General features: G+C 33.4%; 1 protein-coding gene across 1 annotated transcript; it reads right to left on the reverse strand.

The window, feature by feature from the left end:
- Nucleotides 1-1707: 1707 nt before the first annotated feature.
- Nucleotides 1708-18707, reverse strand: LOC143056717 (lipoma-preferred partner-like). The gene is made up of 10 exons (XM_076229867.1): nucleotides 18566-18707; nucleotides 14844-14994; nucleotides 12444-13198; nucleotides 11727-11871; nucleotides 10365-10466; nucleotides 9376-9443; nucleotides 7504-7551; nucleotides 5201-5331; nucleotides 3911-4031; nucleotides 1708-2528 (listed from the first exon to the last, which is right to left on the reverse strand). Exons 2-10 carry the CDS (start codon nucleotides 14959-14961, stop codon nucleotides 2397-2399), a joined length of 1620 nt encoding a protein of 539 aa, XP_076085982.1. The 5' UTR covers nucleotides 14962-14994; nucleotides 18566-18707; the 3' UTR covers nucleotides 1708-2396.
- Between the last annotated feature and the right edge of the window lie 651 nt (nucleotides 18708-19358).

The raw sequence follows: 19358 nt of genomic DNA on the forward strand, positions 1-19358 counted from the left end.
TCTAAGGAATGAATCAAAAGCAGTTTGAGACATACAACTACTTGCAATAGCAAAATATAGAGTAAAGGGACATAACCCTTGTAATTTTCTTTCAGCAGCAGTGCTAATTTTAATTTCAGCAAATAATTTTTAAGAGGCATATGTACATAATCAAATGGCATGAATGAGGTTAAAATGAACGGCATATTTTGAGCACATTCATTTGCAATGCAACACAGATTTCCCCCTTTACCAACCATGGTTAAAATGTTACAATAGCCTGTTGTGTTCCAATTATTGACCTCTGTTGTTAAAAATTCTTCAATATTAGGTTAGGAAGAACTGCTGTATAAAATTTTAGTTTTTTTTTTCACTGATGAGATATAAGTTTACAGAAAGGCATTAGAACTAGATTTACTCCCATTACAAATATTAAAGCAAACGTCTATTTAAATTTAACCAATTTAGAGAGTTGAAATCAATGCATTAAAAATGTACTTAACTTAATAAAAATAAACAAAATATAATTAGTTCTTTGCATAATTTGAAAATCACGCAAAATAAAAAAAAAACAAATGCCACCAGGAACATCACAATCTATTTATAAACTGTTTACAATATTTTGATAACAAAATGTCTACAAAATGTTCTGTTTTTACAATATAAAAAAATACAAATACATTTTACAAAATGATATTTAAGTCTACACAACAAATAATATAGATTACATTGTATATCACATTTTTAGCTAAAAAAATGAAACACAGTACATGTTTATAGCAATCAAATAAAATACATTCCATTCTTATTGTAACAAATATAATATATTACATTGTAACATAAAGTATCTTACAATTTCTTTGGTAAAAATAAATATAATACACTTCTATTGTAAAAGTGAAATATTTCATGTTTATATTGTAGAATAAATTAATAAAATGTGTACAATGAACTAAAAACAATGGCTCTCGGTCACATTTATAATGAATATTTTCTGTCCTAGAACAGATTTTGCAAAGCAATGCCTTTTAAGAGCAATTCAGTCCATACATTTTCCTCCGATTACCTAAACTATTGATTACCTGTTTTTTTTCAAGTATTCATTGAAAATTCTTTGACAGTCCATAAATGAGTGCCTTAGTCTCTAAACAGTCCATGTGACATTCATAGGAGACAACTACAAATTGATTTAATAGACATGTATGTCTAACTTGTGATCAAGCAGTCATTATTTTGGTCAATAGCAATCTAGTACAGATTATATTAGTTTAACAACAATACATTATTTTGAGTCCTTTTATATTTTGTAAACATTTATTTCCATAACTTCACTACAGTAAAAAGCACCATTTTAGTATTATACAAAATAGAATGTCAATTCATGCTTAACTGCATCAAATCAAACCTAAAAATTCTATATATCAAAAGTATTTAGGTATAAAAAAAAATGTCTGTCAAAGCAAAATTCTAAAACTTAAAAAAAAAAGAATGTGTCTATAGTACACGGATGCCCCACTTGCACTATTATTTTCTATGTCCAGTGGACCATGAAATTGGGGTCAAAAATCTAATTTGTCACTTAAATTAGAAAGATCATATCCTAGGAATCATGTCTACTAAGATTCAAGTTGATTGGACTTCAATATCATCAAAAACTACCTTGACCAAAAACTTTAACCTAAAGCAGTACTGATGAAACGGACGCTCAGTCCAGAAAACATAATGTCCCTTGACTATTGTAGGTGAGGCATAAAAACCTCAGATTTTTGTACAAAAAATCATTACATATTTATATTAAACCTTTACATGTACATAATATCAGTAGGTACAATTAATAAGCTAATACATTTAAAAATGACAGTATTGCACAAGTAGCTACTGCAATATATATATAAGAACAAGGGGTTGTTTTAGACCAGTGGTCCATCGTTGTCCAAAGAAATAAAATAGTGGAATAAATTGTATTAATGAATAAAGCAAGTGTCACATCAAAAATATTGTATATGACAAAATTATATATCTTTGCTCAAGCTTAAATTAAAAAAAAAGTTTGAAGTATGAGATACATAAATAAATACTAGTACAGTGCAGTGAAATATTTACAAAGATGCTATGAATTTTAAATGGATTGATTGCATTTGAACTCTTCCAGTTCAAGGGTCAAAAGACCACTTCACCTAAAATTGCATCTGACATTTATAACATGACAATGGTTTGCTGTAGCACATATATTACTTAAAAAAATTTGATCAAGAAATATTGATGAAAAAAAAATCAATTTTATTTATCAGATGTCGTCAGATCATTTAAAAAAAAGTCAATTGAACATAAAATAAAGCAGATCTGAATTCTGGTACATTGCACTTTTCATTCTGAACTATAATATTTGGTTGTTATCAGTATCCTTAGTTGGTACATTATAGTTCTGTGGTCATCTTTGTGGTCATTGCCTGTATTCTTCTGGCATTACAATTTTTACAGAGAATATGTTCATCCAGTGGATAGCATCCACGTCCTTCTGCATCAGATGAAAGCTGTAATCCACAGTCCTGCAAAAAATCATTTTAGTTACTGTGGATTCATAATTGGTACCAATTTTCGTGGATTGCATGGGTACAGGTGAACCACGAAATTAAATGTTCAACCAATGATATATTTTCTACAGGCTGGTATGCAGACCTTGGCAAAACCACAAAATTAAATATCCACAAACATGCAAGTTTTCCTTTATCCATGAAAATTGGTACCCACGAAAAAAAAATGAATTTACAGTACTGTAAATTAAATTTGGAATCTAATGGAAACATAAACAAATAACCCAATACACACAAACAAACAAACTAACAAACCAAAATGCTAGTTATATACTAGATTTATTTCAATTGATTGGGCCGGGTTTAAGAAGTTCGCTTATTTAAGACCAGTCCATCTACAGACTGAAGTTTTAGGATAAATTCATCCATGCAGTGTCCAGTTTTTCATCCCGTATCATACACTCAGTCTCAGTTCTTTTGTACATGCATTTGGTGACACTGATAGGTGATTAGAATTCAATAATATTTATAACGACAATCATCATTATCACACACATCTTCAAATAGACTGTCCTTATGCAAATTAAAACATAAGCTCTGCTCGATTAGTTGAAATAACATTGGTAATAATAAATTTGAATATAGAAATGGGGAATATGTTAAAGAGACAACAACTGGACCAAAGAGCAGAAAACATCCAGCCACCAATGGGTCTTCAACGCAACTAGAAAATCCAGCAAGTAAGTTCAGAAATTATCATGAGGTTTTGATTTATGCAATAAATTTATCAAGGTGAGTATCACAATAATAAGGATGACCATAAATATATAAGGTCAAGTTAACAAAGAAAGAGGTAAAGATTTTTCACCATTATTTTAGGCTTGTTATGATAAATTCCCCAAAACCTAGTCAAGAATGTCAAAAACAAATACAACAAACCACAAACAAATTTATCTATAATTTGGCATTTTCTTTTGTCTTTTTTATGAATTATCACCAAATCGCATAGAGAGGGATTATGCAGAATGAGGAACCAACAAGAATGTGTTCATAGTACACAGATGCCCCACCCACACTTTCATTTTCGATGTTCAATGGACCATGAAAAAGAGAAAAAATCTTGAAATTAGCATTAAAATTAGAAAGATCATATCATATGGAACATGTGTACTAAGTTTCAAGTTGATTGGCCTTTAACTTCCTCAAAAACTACCTCGACAAAAAACTTTAACCTGAAGTGGGACCTACCAATGAATGGACGAACGGACAAATGAACGGACAGACACACAGACAAGCAAGCATAATGCCCATAAATGGGGAATAAAAATGCAAGAGTATCTGAATTAGGACAATAAAGAATGATATCATAGAACATTCAAACTTTATCCTTTTCTTACCTCACATCTATAGCACTCAACATGAAAACTTTTATCCATAGCAACGACCCTAACAGTTTCTTCCTGACCTTTCTTTGGCATAATCGGCTGATGACACACACAGCATCTTGGTGCAAATTTTCTGAAAAATAATCATGAAATTACATCAACTAAAATAAACAGCTGCTCCTGAGCGCATGATATGCCTGTATTCATGAAAATCTAAAGGGTAGTTATCTGTTTGTTTTGAAATTGTAACACAGTGATGACTGATGTACCCATATTTTGACTTTTATTTATTATGTCTGTTTTGTTCACGCATTGTTGTAAATATTACAGAATTTGATACGACTGTCATGTAAGTGAGGTTTAGCGCTAAAAAACCAGGTTCAATCCACCATTTTCTACATTAGAAAATGCTTGTACCAAGTCAGGAATATGACAGTTGTTGTCCATTTGTTTGATGTGTTTTGTCATTTGATTTTGCCATTTGATTAGGGACTTTACGATTGAATTTTTCTGGAAGTTCAGTATTTTTATGATTTTACTTTTTAATAGATATAAATCAGTCACCAAAGTTTCATGATAACTGCTCTAAGCAAATCGCCCCTTTTCTATGAAAAAAATCACATAACCCTGAAACGTATAAAAAGTGAAAGGAAGTCATCATCAATAGACATCTCACCCAAGTTTCAAGAAAACTTCTGAAAGTATTTTTGAATTCTTTTTCCGAAAACTGGAAAAATCACCCTTTTCTTAATAAATAATGAAAATTTTACTGTAACATTATATCATGTTGTATATTTTTTGGGAATCTGATATTTTGATTCTTTGATTAACAGACAAAAATTAGGAAAACATTTAAGTAGTTCATTAATTGGGAAGTAAATATTAAATGAAAATTTTTGTGTTTTACCTAAACATTTTTATAGAGAAAATCTTCAGTTCTAAAATGAGAGTTTGTCTAAGGGTTTGTTGATTATTTACAAGAAATGTAAAAGTCAAAATTTGTCATCCAGTTTAAATTCACTTCTTCTCTGACCATGTGAAATGTACAAATTCATTTGAAGTGGGCACACTTTTTTATAACCCCAAAACAAAAATGAAAATTAAAGCACACACAAACAGAGGCGGATTTAGAGGGGGGCCCCCCCTTTTTGGGAAAAAATTTGGTTGCTTATATAGGGAATCACTGAAGCGTGACTGGAGCGGGCCCCTGTCTTAGGTCAGTCAGTGGGCCCCCACTTATGAAAATTTCTGGATCCCTCACTGACAAATATCAATAACATTATTCAGAAACAATAATCATACTTGTGAAAGTCTTCAATGCAATGAATCTGACTAGTAGCATCAACAGTGAAAGGAATGCCATCAAGACTTTTACCACAGACCACACAAACAAAACAGTCAGGATGGTACGGTTTCCCTGTGGCACGTAGAAGCTGAAATGATAAAGAGAATGTCGTCAAGACTTTTACCACAGACCACACAAACAAAACAGTCAGGATGGTACGGTTTCCCTGTGGCACGTAGAAGCTGAAATGATAAAGAGAATGCCATCAAGACTTTTACCACAGACCACACAAACAAAACAGTCAGGATGGTACGGTTTCCCTGTGGCACGTAGAAGCTGAAATGATAAAGAGAATGTCGTAAAGACTTTTACCACAGACCACACAAACAAAACAGTCAGGATGGTACGGTTTCCCTGTGGCACGTAGAAGCTGAAATGATAAAGAGAATGCCATCAAGACTTTTACCACAGACCACACAAACAAAACAGTCAGGATGGTACGGTTTCCCTGTGGCACGTAGAAGCTGAAAAGATAAAGAGAATGTTGTCAAGACTTTTACCACAGACCACACAAACAAAACAGTCAGGATGGTACGGTTTCCCTGTGGCACGTAGAAGCTGAAATGATAAAGAGAATGCCATCAAGACTTTTACCACTGACCACACAAACAAAACAGTCAGGATGGTACGGTTTCCCTGTGGCACGTAGAAGCTGAAAAGATAAAGAGAATGTTGTCAAGACTTTTACCACAGACCACACAAACAAAACAGTCAGGATGGTACGGTTTCCCTGTGGCACGTAGAAGCTGAAATGATAAAGAGAATGCCATCAAGACTTTTACCACAGACCACACAAACAAAACAGTCAGGATGGTACGGTTTCCCTGTGGCACGTAGAAGCTGAAATGATAAAGAGAATGTCATCAAGACTTTTACCACAGACCACACAAACAAAACAGTCAGGATGGTACGGTTTCCCTGTGGCACGTAGAAGCTGAAAAGATAAAGAGAATGTTGTCAAGACTTTTACCACAGACCACACAAACAAAACAGTCAGGATGGTACGGTTTCCCTGTGGCACGTAGAAGCTGAAATGATAAAGAGAATGCCATCAAGACTTTTACCACAGACCACACAAACAAAACAGTCAGGATGGTACGGTTTCCCTGTGGCACGTAGAAGCTGAAAAGATAAAGAGAATGTTGTCAAGACTTTTACCACAGACCACACAAACAAAACAGTCAGGATGGTACGGTTTCCCTGTGGCATGTAGAAGCTGAAATGATAATAGCAACAATTTAATGCATATTGCGAAATTATTGCATGCATTTATCATTGCGTTATTTAAGACTTATCGAATGGGAAAAGAAGTGGCATTGTATACATTAATAATTAACGACTGTGCCATATTTAAATGATGCACCTGTCGATTTTTCAAAGAATAAAGCTCAATTTCTTCTCAATGTCATATCAGAAACTCATGAAAAACTAAAGGAGGTTATCTTAATAAACATACACCAGTTACCAAATTTTCATGATATCTGCTCAAAGCATTGATTGAAAACTGGAAAAAACACCCTTTTTTATGAATAAAATCACAAAATTCCAAAATGTAGAATCTAAAATTTGTAAATTTCAAAAGGGAGCTTACATCAATATATATAAACAATTCACAAAAATTTCATGAGCACTGCTGAAAGCATTTTTCAGTTATTGTCTGAAAATTGGTAAATCACACTTTTTTTTAATGAAAAAAACCTAATAATTGAGAAACGTAAAATCAAAAAATTTATAAAAATCCTACTATTCATAAAAGTTTCTTGCAAATTTATGAAAGTTTTTGAGTTCTTTTTACGAAAACGGGAAAATTTCTCTTTTTTAGAGTTAAAATAAATCCCTTAAGAATCAGAAAATTAAGATGTATAAAAAAACAAAGGCAGCTCATATTGATAGATATTAACAACTCACTAAAGTTTCATGCCAATCGGTTTAAGTGTTTTTGAGTTATTGTCCAACATGTTGATGACGGACTGACAGACGGACAATGGTATACCATAATTCGTCCAGTAAATGGACCTCACATTATTTTTCGTTTTCATTTGCTTAACACTGGTCATTTTTAGGCCTTTTATAGCTAGCTGTTCGGTGTGAGCCAAGGCTCAGTGTTGAAGGTTGTACTTTGATCTTTAATTTTTTACTTTCACACAGTGTGTCTTGGATGGAGAGTTGTCTCATTGGCACTCAGGCATTACCGCACAGGCTTGTACCATAGCAGCACAAAGTTGCAACTCAATAAAACTAAACCGATCTTGGTACCTACCCTGTCTGTCACTGGTTTAGAACACACTGAACATCTCTCTAGAGTATTCTGAAAACAGAAAAGGTCAAAAGGATGATTATATGGTTATGATTGCTGTTAAATACAACTATAGTCCTCTGGATTATCTATAAGCAATGGTCAGAATACTGCTGTATCAATATTTGACCTTTTTACCTATATTGTCTGTTTTTCTTTGCTCGCACATCACTGTTAATAAAATAAAATTCTATGCGACTGTCATTCAAGTAAGAGGTTTAGCTTGCTATAAAACTAGGTTTAATTTACCATTTTCTACATAAGGGAATACCTGTACCAAATCAGAAATATGACTGTTACATGTGTTCTAGCTTTTGGTTTTGCCATTTGATAAAGGACTTTTTTGTTTTGAATTTTTCTTTGAGTTCGATAGTTTTAATTTACTTTTTTCAAATTTTAGCTGTGCACTGTGTGTTTCAATTGTGCATCTTAAACCTGATAAAGTCTGATCAAGTCTTCTTGTAAGTTGTGACCTTCTAAGGGAAGACTTTAGCAAACATTAGTCTGTGAGTAAACTGTCAATTCATTTATTTTCATTGGTATCAGTTTTGGTGGACTGAGGAAAACACTATTTTCAGGGATATTTGAAGTGATGGTTTTGTCATTGTTTAAGGTGGTTTTACACACCTTGCTCAAATAAATTTGGCTAGTTTAATTTTCATAAAATTTTTACAAAATATTAACCTTGACCTTTTGACAAAAATTTTAAAATTGAAAAAAAATTGAAACACACACTATATCAGAAGAAATTTCATTGGATATAGCAGTTTGACAAACTTTTATTTTGATTAATGTGAAGCTTTATATTTCCTTAACAATACAACATGATTAAAACTTTCTTCTGATTTTTACAGAGTTATCTCCCTCAAGTGTTATGTACCACTTTAATACAAGCCAATAGACCACTTTCGAGTTCATCCGTCACAGGAAAAAACTCATCAATTATATGCGCCTTTGTGACGTCATTTACCAGATAGAGGGGCTCGCCTGTATCCCTGTATCATCAAGCGTTTTCGTGATCGTCATTGTGCAGGTTAAACTAGAAGTAAAGTTTGTTCAGTAGGTACTTAATCACAATTCCCTAATGACAGTGGTGCAGATTCTGAATTATGAGAATTTAACTTGCCGAATAATTCGTGCAATATAACTTTATAGTTTTTCAACCACTCGCTCAACATTGAATCGGAAGTCACGACGCACCTAAACGCACGAGTGATGTTCACTAAAACAGAAATTTTTTACAGAAATGCATCGAACTGGAAAGTTGTCTATTATGCCATTAAAAAGTTTGTAGAAAATATAAATTTATTATTTAGCTTTACCCCTGAAATCAAACAAAAATTGGTTACCTACCAATATATAAATGGGATACGAGTCCATGGTACACAGATGATGCCTCTGCTTGCATATAGTTATAAAGGGATATAACTCAAGAAAGGTAAAAGTGACATTACCTAAATTTGTACTTGATATGAGTTTTGTTGTAATAAGCATTGTGTATAACTTTCATAACATTTGGTTGAGATACAAAGTTAGAGAACGAAAATCACTTTCGGGACATTCATACTTATGTACAGACGGACAAGGGTTACACTTAATTCCCCCTCAGGCAGTGGCATAAAAAAAGATAAGCTGTAGTTCTGTCTAGTGATATCAATGTCAAATAAAACATACTTTTGGATTGCAGCTACCCTAATTTAACTCTTTTGACCATAAAATTGTTTATATCGTCTTAGTGTTTGGCACAAGTGTTCAGTTCATATAAAATTCTTCATATTGTCTTAGTGTTTGGCACAAGTGTTCAGTTCATATAAAATTCTTTAGAAATTAACTTACAACATAACAAGCTTCACAGTAAGGTTTTGTATCCATTGAGTAAAACTGTTTCCCTGTTAGCATGGTTCCTACAAATGAAAATTGTAAATCAAAGTATTCAATCATTCATAAAGACTTAAATGAAAACAATAAGACAACTAATTCGTTCATAACATAGCATACAATAGCATTATTCTAGTGACACTTTGAAATTATAAACCTCTAGAAATCAAAGGAAAGACAATTAGGATTCTCACTAGGCCACCCTTAAGAAAATCTTTTTTTGATGGTGCCTACCAATGTATTGTGTTGGATAACTTCGTATGGATTTTATTTTAACCAACAACATATAAGTAACATGTTTAATTTTAGATAAGTAAATAACGTGAGAGAAGGAAAAAATGTCTAAAAAATTTGAATTTGTATCATATTTTTTTCTGGGTAGGCTGCTTTTTATGGTGGCAAGTCCATGAGTCCTGGACACATGAAAACCTGTCTGGACTCAATATTTGTAAGACAAGTGTAATTCAACCCTTACCACATTCCATACAAGTAAAACATCTTTGCTCATTGTTGAAGGCCGTACAGTGACCTATAGTAGTTAATTTTTGTGTCATTTTGGTGTTTTGTGGAGAGTTGTCTCATTAGCAATCGTACCACATCTTCTTTTTTATACTTACCACATTCCATACAAGTGTAACAACCTTTACCACATTCCATACAAGTAAAACAACCCTTACCACATTTCATACAACTAAAATAACCCTTACCACATTCTATACAAGTGTAACAACCCTTACCGCATTCCATACAAATAAAAAAAACATTACCACATTCCATATAAGTAAAACAACCCTTAGCACATTCCATACAAGTAAAAGAACTCTTGCCACATCCCATAAAAGGGTAACAACCCTTACCACATCCCATACAAGTATAACAACCCTTACCACATTCCATACAAGTAAAACAACTCTTACCACATCCCATACAAGTGTAACAACCCTTACCACATTCCATACAAGTAAAACAGGATACATGATAAACTTGATCCTGTGCTGTACAGCCATTCGTTTCACCAATTACTTTCCTATTGCATCGACAACAAATTCCTGAAATAGAAACAGATACTTGAACAGGGATTTTTGAAGGTCAAACTGTAGACTTTTATTTAATAACCTTTGATCATGTAAAGATATTGCTTTTTTTTAAAGGACGTAGTTTATTGAGCTAGGTTGTCAATACCATACATGGCATGTATTTTGATGTAACAATGTAAGGGAAGTAACTTTATTTAAATTGTTTAACTACATGCTAGGCTTTCAAATAGTTGGTACCGGTATTGAACATTCCTGATGAAGGTAAATAAAAAAAGCACTTCTAGCAAATGAAAATAAAGCATGTTTTTAAATATTTTTTTTACATATACATGTATATATCAAAGCTGCAAGTTTAGAAACTAATGTGCATTTTATTTTTTAATTTAACAAATTAAAAAAAATGTCAGATTGATTGGTTAATAGGATTTCAGAAATTTTTTGCATACATAAGCTTTTAATATTTGAAATGTGAGTTATTGTTTAGTGAACCAATCCCACTGCAAATATCCAGCAATAAAAACATTCTTTCCTTTAGAAATATCATGCTATGTTGAACTAAAGATGTCTTTTGTTTTTTAAGTTGAATGGTTGCTGTCTAATTAACATTTGCATCCATAAAGCCCCAATCATACTGTCACGTTTTACTACGTTTTAAAATGCTACGTTTCAACTACGTTTTGAATAAAAATGTCCCTTACTTTGAAAGTTAGGTATTACTAGGTTTGTGATACATTCTTATTACGTTTTGCTACGTATAAGTACATGTAGACCCACGTTTCCACCAAGCATTAATTTGTTTTGATACCTAGTAAGCATGTTTTGCTAAGCTTTGACACGTATTTACTAGGTTTCTACTTTCGTTTCAATTTTCACTACATTTGTTGTTGAATTTTCAAAACATAAGAGGCAGGTCCCATTTTGAACAAAGGATCACTACCTTTCGATACTTTTCATTACATATATTCCTGTTTCGCTACACTTTCAAAACGTAGTTGAATGTATAGCTCTTGAAACGTGACAGTGTGACTTGGGCTTAATAGGGTTAGGTTGATATCTTCCTCTACACTTTTTTTTATTTAAATTTGTAGGCAAATACAAAATATGCAAATTCCTTTTTTTTCATTCAAATTGTTTTGTTTTTTATGTTTACAGGGAAAACATTATTGCAAAAACACATACGCCCGTTAAACTAGTTATTCCTTATAAATCATAATGCGCATTACAAGCAGTATGAAAAAAAAAAAGAAAATATAAGTTTTCTGGTGTACAAACCCATAAATTCTGGATCTGCTGACGATGACATATTTTCCATTAACAGGCTTGTCAGGGCATCAACCTCTGCTTCTTTGTTCTTACTGGTCCCCTGCATACTGACAGCCGGTACCTGCGGCCCAGGAACAGGTCTGGTACCTTCATCCTGAACAATAGTAATATTAAACATATTAGCTTTGAAAAGTTAGCAGGAATATAGGTGCTAGAATTATAGTATTTTTAAAACAACATATAAGACACCAAAGGAGAATGAAATATTCATAAAATGTACACGTACATCATTCAAGAAAAAGAGGATAAAACGCTTCCAGTGGTCAATCTATCTATATATCATGTATATCGTGTATTTACTCTGTCCCAAAGAGTGTAAATAATTATATACCTTAATCTGTAAATACAATGTATATATCAAGACAAAATGTGTAGGGCTAAATTTATCAAAATAGTTGCTAGGTTTAGCTACATGTAGTTATAAAACCAGGTTTAAGTAATGTACATGTACCTTTTAATTAAACCCATAATTTTCTTTGCAAAATGCCCAAGTCAGTAATATGACAATTGCATTCCATTCTTTCCATTGATTGATGCTGAGCGTTTGATTTTGTCAGTTTTTTAGAACGTCTTACTTTTGTATATATACCTTGGAGTTTGGTGTGAATACGTTTTTGCTAAATAGAATATTTCAGTGATACATAAAGCAAGTTTGCTTGTACTTACAAATCTTGGTGAGAATCCACCTGATCCCCCGCTGAGCTGGCGTGTTCTTTCACCACCACTGTTCTGCTGAGTGTAAATAATGGGTGATCTTTCTCCACTATTTTGTCTGCCGTAGAACTGATTAGGAGAACCTCCATGTACAGGTGGAGAAGGCTCGCTCTGGTACTGATACTGATCTGGGGAACCAGTCATGTAAGATGGAGAATTGCTGGAAGGTCTATTGTACATATCTGATGATGACCCTCGTATATTTGGTTTAGCATAAATTGGTTGTTCCTGTGGAACAGGAGAAGAATCGCTATAAGCAGATTGAATTGATTCTATGTTAGCATAATTGCTTTTCGGTTGATAGACTGTTGAGGAATTTTCTGAATAATTTCTCTGCCTTTCGTCCACTTGGTAGGGACTGATTACAGGAGATTCTGTTCTGTAAACAACTTCTGTTCTTGGTTTAGACTGGTACCCTCCAGAAGACGGAGAATACTGGTTCCCTCCATACGATCCACTTTGTGAGTTGTATGTGGACTGCTGATTGTAGTCGGTTGCAACGTGGATTGGTGACGTGACATCTCGCCCTCTATATCCTGTGGATGCTTCGGGAGGGGGAGGGAACTCGTCATGTACTTCCTGGTATCCATAACCCCGCCCAGTATCAGGGGGTGGAGGTGGGAAGTTTTGTTCTTCTACATATGCTGTCTGAGGTGGAGGAGGAGGAAAATCTTCAGTTCTCTGGAACTGTCTGTAGGAACTGCCTCCTGGAAAATGTCAAGAGGATATTTCACCAATATACTTGTACGTGTACGACCACAAAACAATTTCTGTTAATCAAGATGAATGTGAAAGTATGAATTATTTATCTTACCTCAATTACTCCAGTATATGAATTACAAAATTAAGATTGACAAATAACGATTAAGCTTTTTAGTGAAGAACAGAACTGACTTTGTATTTTATCATATTTGTGGGTGTCAATCTTCATTAATTGAAGAAAACTTAAAATTTTCAGGAAAGGAGTAGGTTTCAATAAGGCCAAAAAATGTCCTCTTTTTTCAGCCGAAATTTCAATTTGGGATTTATTGGCCATTATCAATATGAATCATAGCTAATACAATGACTAGATAGGAAATAAGTCTTTTTGTTGAAAATTTATGTTCCTGCATTTTATTCATGACGTTACAAGTAGTACTCATTTTAATTTCCCACGAAAAAAACAATGAAAATCATGAAAATGGTTATTTTTCCATTGAATATTTGGACAGGAAACATAGAGCCCATACGTCAACAAAAAAGACCTTTAACAATAATGTTTGTAATGACATTTTACATGTCTAACTTGAATATTTAGGATGTCCACGGCTGGGTTCTATGTTTCCTGGTCTTAAATTTGGCTAAAATCCATTCCAATTTTGTCAAAGGAGTAGGTTCAGTAAGACCCCTTTTTGGCCCCAAAATATAGCAGTTTTACAAAATTGTGAAAATGTAATAATTTAGCTATTTATTGGAAAGTAGAATGCTTCTGCTACACAAATATGGGCTGTTTATGACTTTACAATGTACATATATATCGGTACTAACATCATTAAGTCATGCTAATTACTGAAATCTTCACAATTTTAACATTTTAGTTAAATTTTAGAAGGTTTCTGTCTTAAATGAAAGTGGCCGCATTTGTGTTAATTCATAAAATTGAAATGTAAGTTGTATTTGATGATAATATATAACATATATAAAGTTTGAGGATGAACATGGCTGCGGCGACTTTCATTCTTGACAAAAACCATCTGAAAAGTGACGATTTTTTGCATATTTGATAGATTTTTCATATTTAAGCTTGAATTGGGGCGTTTTTAATGACTTAATCAGTTAAAATCTTTCACATAAACAAATTGAATCAATTGAAATAGACACTCAAGTGTTTAAAAAGTGTAGAAAAATATTTCGTTAGATGAACATGAAATTTGAGGCCAAAATCAGCCCTTACTGGACCTACTCCTTTCACCATAATTGCTTATTTTGACCTAACTGGGATTTCACATTGTAAAATCAACGCTTTAGAATAAAACTATGACAGAAATAGTTTTATATAACTTTCTCACATGTCTTTAAATCAACTTAACACATTTTTTATCTTGTAACATTGAACTTTATAATCAGGCCAAATATGGCCCTTACCGAACGTAACTCCTTTGATTGAGCAATTTTGTCTAAATTTGTACACAATCCTGTATAAAAGGAGATATTTGTTGTTTATAGCCAGTCAAGGTCGTTAAACACCACCACATATATTACACATTGTTTAAGGTTTTACTTATACAATTATCTACAGTTGTTAGCACCCTAATCCTTTGGTCTTGTCAGAATTGGGGATAATCATACCACATTTCCTTATTTTTATATTACCTGGTCTAAATGGCTTGGGTGATGAGTTTTGTACTTTTGGTTTGGGTGCCACAGCTGGGGGTGCCTTCTTTTGAGGGTCTGAGATAATCAGCTGACGAAACTGGCCGTCTAAAGACATTCTGGCTGAGAAGATGTAAAAAATGTATCAAACCTGAAAAATGTTAAAGTAATAATAATAAACTGTCCATCTAAAGACATTCTGGCTGAGAAGAAGTATCAAACCTAAAAATGTTACAGTAATAATAATAAACTGTTAACTGTTACATGCACATTACTTAATAAAGATTGCTGTGACCCCACTCGGATTTTTCACTGGCAGGATAATTGAACCATAATTTAGATATATCAACAAGATACATATTTATTCACTGGATATGTCTGATACACCAGATAACTGAACCGATGGTCAAATGAATCTCCTGTTAACTCTAACCAACGGTTACCATGGTTATCTATATAAATAGGGTGCAAAAATTAATCCACAATTCTGCCTCTAACATGTCTAATGAAGGTCTGTTATGGACTGAAAAAGGTCAGGCTATGAAACATCACCCGTTGCTGTTAATCATGTTAATTATGTGTATTGATATATCTACTACATTTTTATGCAAACAACAACAGTTTAAAAGAAAATTCAGACCAACTAACTATTAGCTATAATATTAAACATGTTAAAGGCATCACGAGTTACATGTGTGCTTTATTTGCAATGAAATGAATGTAATGTGCAGTCAAGTGAAATTGTCTTCAGTAGATTAGCCTCTTAATTTATACATACATGTATCATGTGTATGTTCATGATGTAGCTCACTCACAGTGACATAATATCATGCTGCATGACATGTCTTTGTAAATCAAACAAGTGTAACAACATCATGTATTATCTGTTATATAAAACAGTTAAAACACTTTCAAAGGTACATGTAATAAAATTTAAAAGGTCCAATTCTGTCACTAAATATTGGTACATGATCATACTTCAAAGAATGTCATTCTTTTGCACATGTACACTAATGACTCACCACTGTCTCAGTGTCTATAGTATACATCAGGGTTTCCGAAAGAATTTGGCGAAAGAAATAAATATAACAATTTATTTTCCTCCATCTTTTTTATTTACTTTTTTTTCGAGTTTCATGGACTTTACCCGATCAGACAATACTCGAAATTCACCTTGACCTCATTAAGATTTGGACAGAAAATCAATAATCAGCTGATTGCATTTTATAGCTATCGACAACAAAGGACTAATTAATAAAGGTGTTGATTGAATTGTTTGACAAAATGATATGGTTAAATGGCTTCCGCTAAATGTCACATATAGAATTTATTTCCCACTTTATGACGCCAGAGTTCGCGAAAAGTGTCAGTCCTCAGGATTTCACCACCAAAATGTTGCATAGGACTGACACAATTTTAGTATTTTTCAATACAGTTAATAGTGAGGACCAGCAGATTTTCTTCAAGGACCACCAGGGGAAAAAATATTTCGCGAACTCTGCAACGCACATGTTTGAAGAAAACTTTTGACGTCTCCTCTCCTTTTAAAGATAGTTTAGAAAAGAAAGCTGTTGTTGTGAAGAAAATTGTTCAAAAGAAAGAAAAATATCCGATTTAAAACTTTAATTATCCTTTGACTTTAATATAGGTAATTGATTAGGGAGACTACTTTAAAGTCATTTGAGTGACACACATGTTTCAAGCATAGTTTTACGTCTCAACTTTTTCATTTAGCCTAGATGGTCAGGAAAAGAAAACTATCCAAAAGGTTGTGAACAACCCCTCGAATGAGAATAACCCTTCAATGTAATGACTGCACATGCAATGAGGGATCAATTTCATGTGATACAAGCTTTTGTTTTGTTGTAAAAACCACTTCTTAGTACAAAAGGGCACATCTGTATATTTTTTTGAAGAAACTTTCCCTACGAACTTTACTGGTATTATATGATCAAAACATGTCCATTAATTTTGTTATATTCCAGGACTTATATCTTCTTTATTGTTAAAGGTATAGTGGCCCCCTCATTTAGAACAGTTGTTTAACTCATTCGCCCCCAAGACATTTTTGGAAAATCAGGCATTTTCTAAAATTTGCAAACATATGCAAATTATATGCAAATGAGCAAACTCCTGATGCTGTAACTGATGCTCATCTATTAAACTACTTATTGGGATTTGGGGGCGGATGGCATGGGTGGGGGGTGGGGTGGGAGGTGCAATATTTTCTCGTGGGTTTGAACCCACCCCCAGTGAAAAATGGTGATTTTCCGTCAATTTTCCCATTTCAAAACGACCTTGAGAGGTGAACACTGACACGACTGTGTTTTTTTGTCATTCAAGTATTACCCTATAGTTACAGTAGTCCATTTATGCTAGCTGGGAGTATATTGGACTTCAGTGTCTTGCTTGGGAATTATTATTGTCAAGTCAGGTCTGCCTAAATGTCCGTTTTTATGGATTTTTGACAAAACGGTGACCTAGATTTTACAGACTAGATTCCTATTGGCCATAGTATACCTCGTCGTGTTCCTATACCACCTATGCATGCATATATGATAATAGTTTTTGCCAACAGTCACTTCCAGTTACTTAGTGGCCATCAAAAGATGCCCACCCCCACCGGATTTTGGCTACTTTTCATGTTTTTCCGATTTTGAACTCTTAAACGGCTTTCAAAGTGCCATATTTTCATGAACAGACATCTGAGAAGAGTTGATGGACCATGAACTACTTGGTTGAAGTCCCTGCTATCATGACAGTTCAGCTGGGGCAGTTCAAAAAAAGTATGGAGGGTCATACGGGCCATCAAAGAATGGTTGTCGCCATCACGCCTACAGGCGGGATTGGGGGTTAAAGGGTTAAGATACATTGAATATTTTTCCCTTTTAAGTAAAAAAAAAAATCTGTTGTTTTTAAGCAAATGTTAAGTGTTTATTCATTAACATGTAGACTCTAAAATAAGTTTGAAGGAATAATCATAGACACAATGGGGCAAAATCATCTTATTTAAGGGAGGGGGAGGGGTAGAAAAAAGGTAAATTTTAAAACATAAATATATTTATGTTACTTTCCGAAAAAAAAAATAAAGTGCGAAAAATATATTGTTTTGGCGAAAGAGGTGGCGAAAAAAATAATTGACCCAGGGGAAACCCTGGTATACATAAATGTACATGTACATATAATATAATCAAATCATCCCTATAGCTATAAGACATATTTAAAAATTCCTACAACTTTCGTCCCATCTGAGACTACTGTTACCTGTTACCTAGTCTTTATCTTCCTCCTCTAGCAGGAGCTTTGCTTCTATAGCGTACTTCTTATTTGCACCCTAACCCTTACACACGGGGCACTCATAAAATCCCGAGGTCCCGAAATTTGAAAAAAAGAATTCCCGGATCCTGAAATCCCAAGCTTAAAAACACCCGATCCCTGAGTCCCAATAAAAGTTCCTATCCCCCCTCAAATCAGTATACTATGTGTTATAATAGTAGTCTCAGGTTCCATGCTAGAGTATATTCTTAATTAAAGAATCTCCCTACCTGTATCACTTACTCCGAAATCTGCTCATTTAAGACTTTGATGAAAAAGTGCCTGTGCTTTGACGGTATAAAATATCAATATTTTTTAAAATTTGGCTAGACACTCACTGACAGGTAAACACACCTCCCCCTTTTAAACCGTAACAAACTTTATCATTTACCCATTCTTAAACTTACCAACAGCTGAAAAAATTAAGTGAATAAAATATCTAGCGGTTTCCTTCTGGTCAAATCGTCACCAATCTCAGAAATTCGTTTTAAGGAGTGAATCACTTCAAATCCTGTTGTTTTCCTAAAAAGGAAGTCGACAAGTGCTTGTGACGTCACTTCCTTTTGGTGTTTTGAGATTGCAAAGCAATCGCAAGTTTACCAGTTTCTGAAGTTTCTAGCGATCCCGCTTCAATTATTGAAGATTATTTGCCGGGCGTGAGCCGTCGACTATAAAATTTGTAATTTACACAGTAGCAAGAAAAATAAAAAATCAAGAAATCAAAATGACGATTGTACATTTGAAAAATTTTGATAAAACTATTTATCATATACTTAGACTAAATAACATATGATTTTTACTGTATGATAATAGCATAAAATTAACGTAAATTTCATATTTTTCGAATTGGTGCTTAGCGGGCTGATATGAAAAGTTTATCACATGCTTCGAATGTTATCACATGCCTTTCCGTAACGTTATCGCATGGCATTCCGGTGATACTCGGCAAATTCCGGAAAATACACCTCAATGCTACGTTTTCAGTGAAAAACATCACAAAGTAGTGTACAAAACAATTATTTGGATAGTGGAAAGTATATTGTGTAAAAAAAACCCAAAATAAATGCATTTTTAAAAGTTTCAAACATAATTTAGAAAGTAATTTTTATAAAATTTGACTTTTCCAAACAGTGTTCATTATGTAGATTGTTAAATTTTTTTTTTTTGTCGATTCGTCCATATTAAAATGTTTTTCTTCTC

The sequence above is a fragment of the Mytilus galloprovincialis genome, chromosome 13, assembly GCF_965363235.1.
Source record: "Mytilus galloprovincialis chromosome 13, xbMytGall1.hap1.1, whole genome shotgun sequence".
Taxonomy (NCBI): domain Eukaryota; kingdom Metazoa; phylum Mollusca; class Bivalvia; order Mytilida; family Mytilidae; genus Mytilus; species Mytilus galloprovincialis.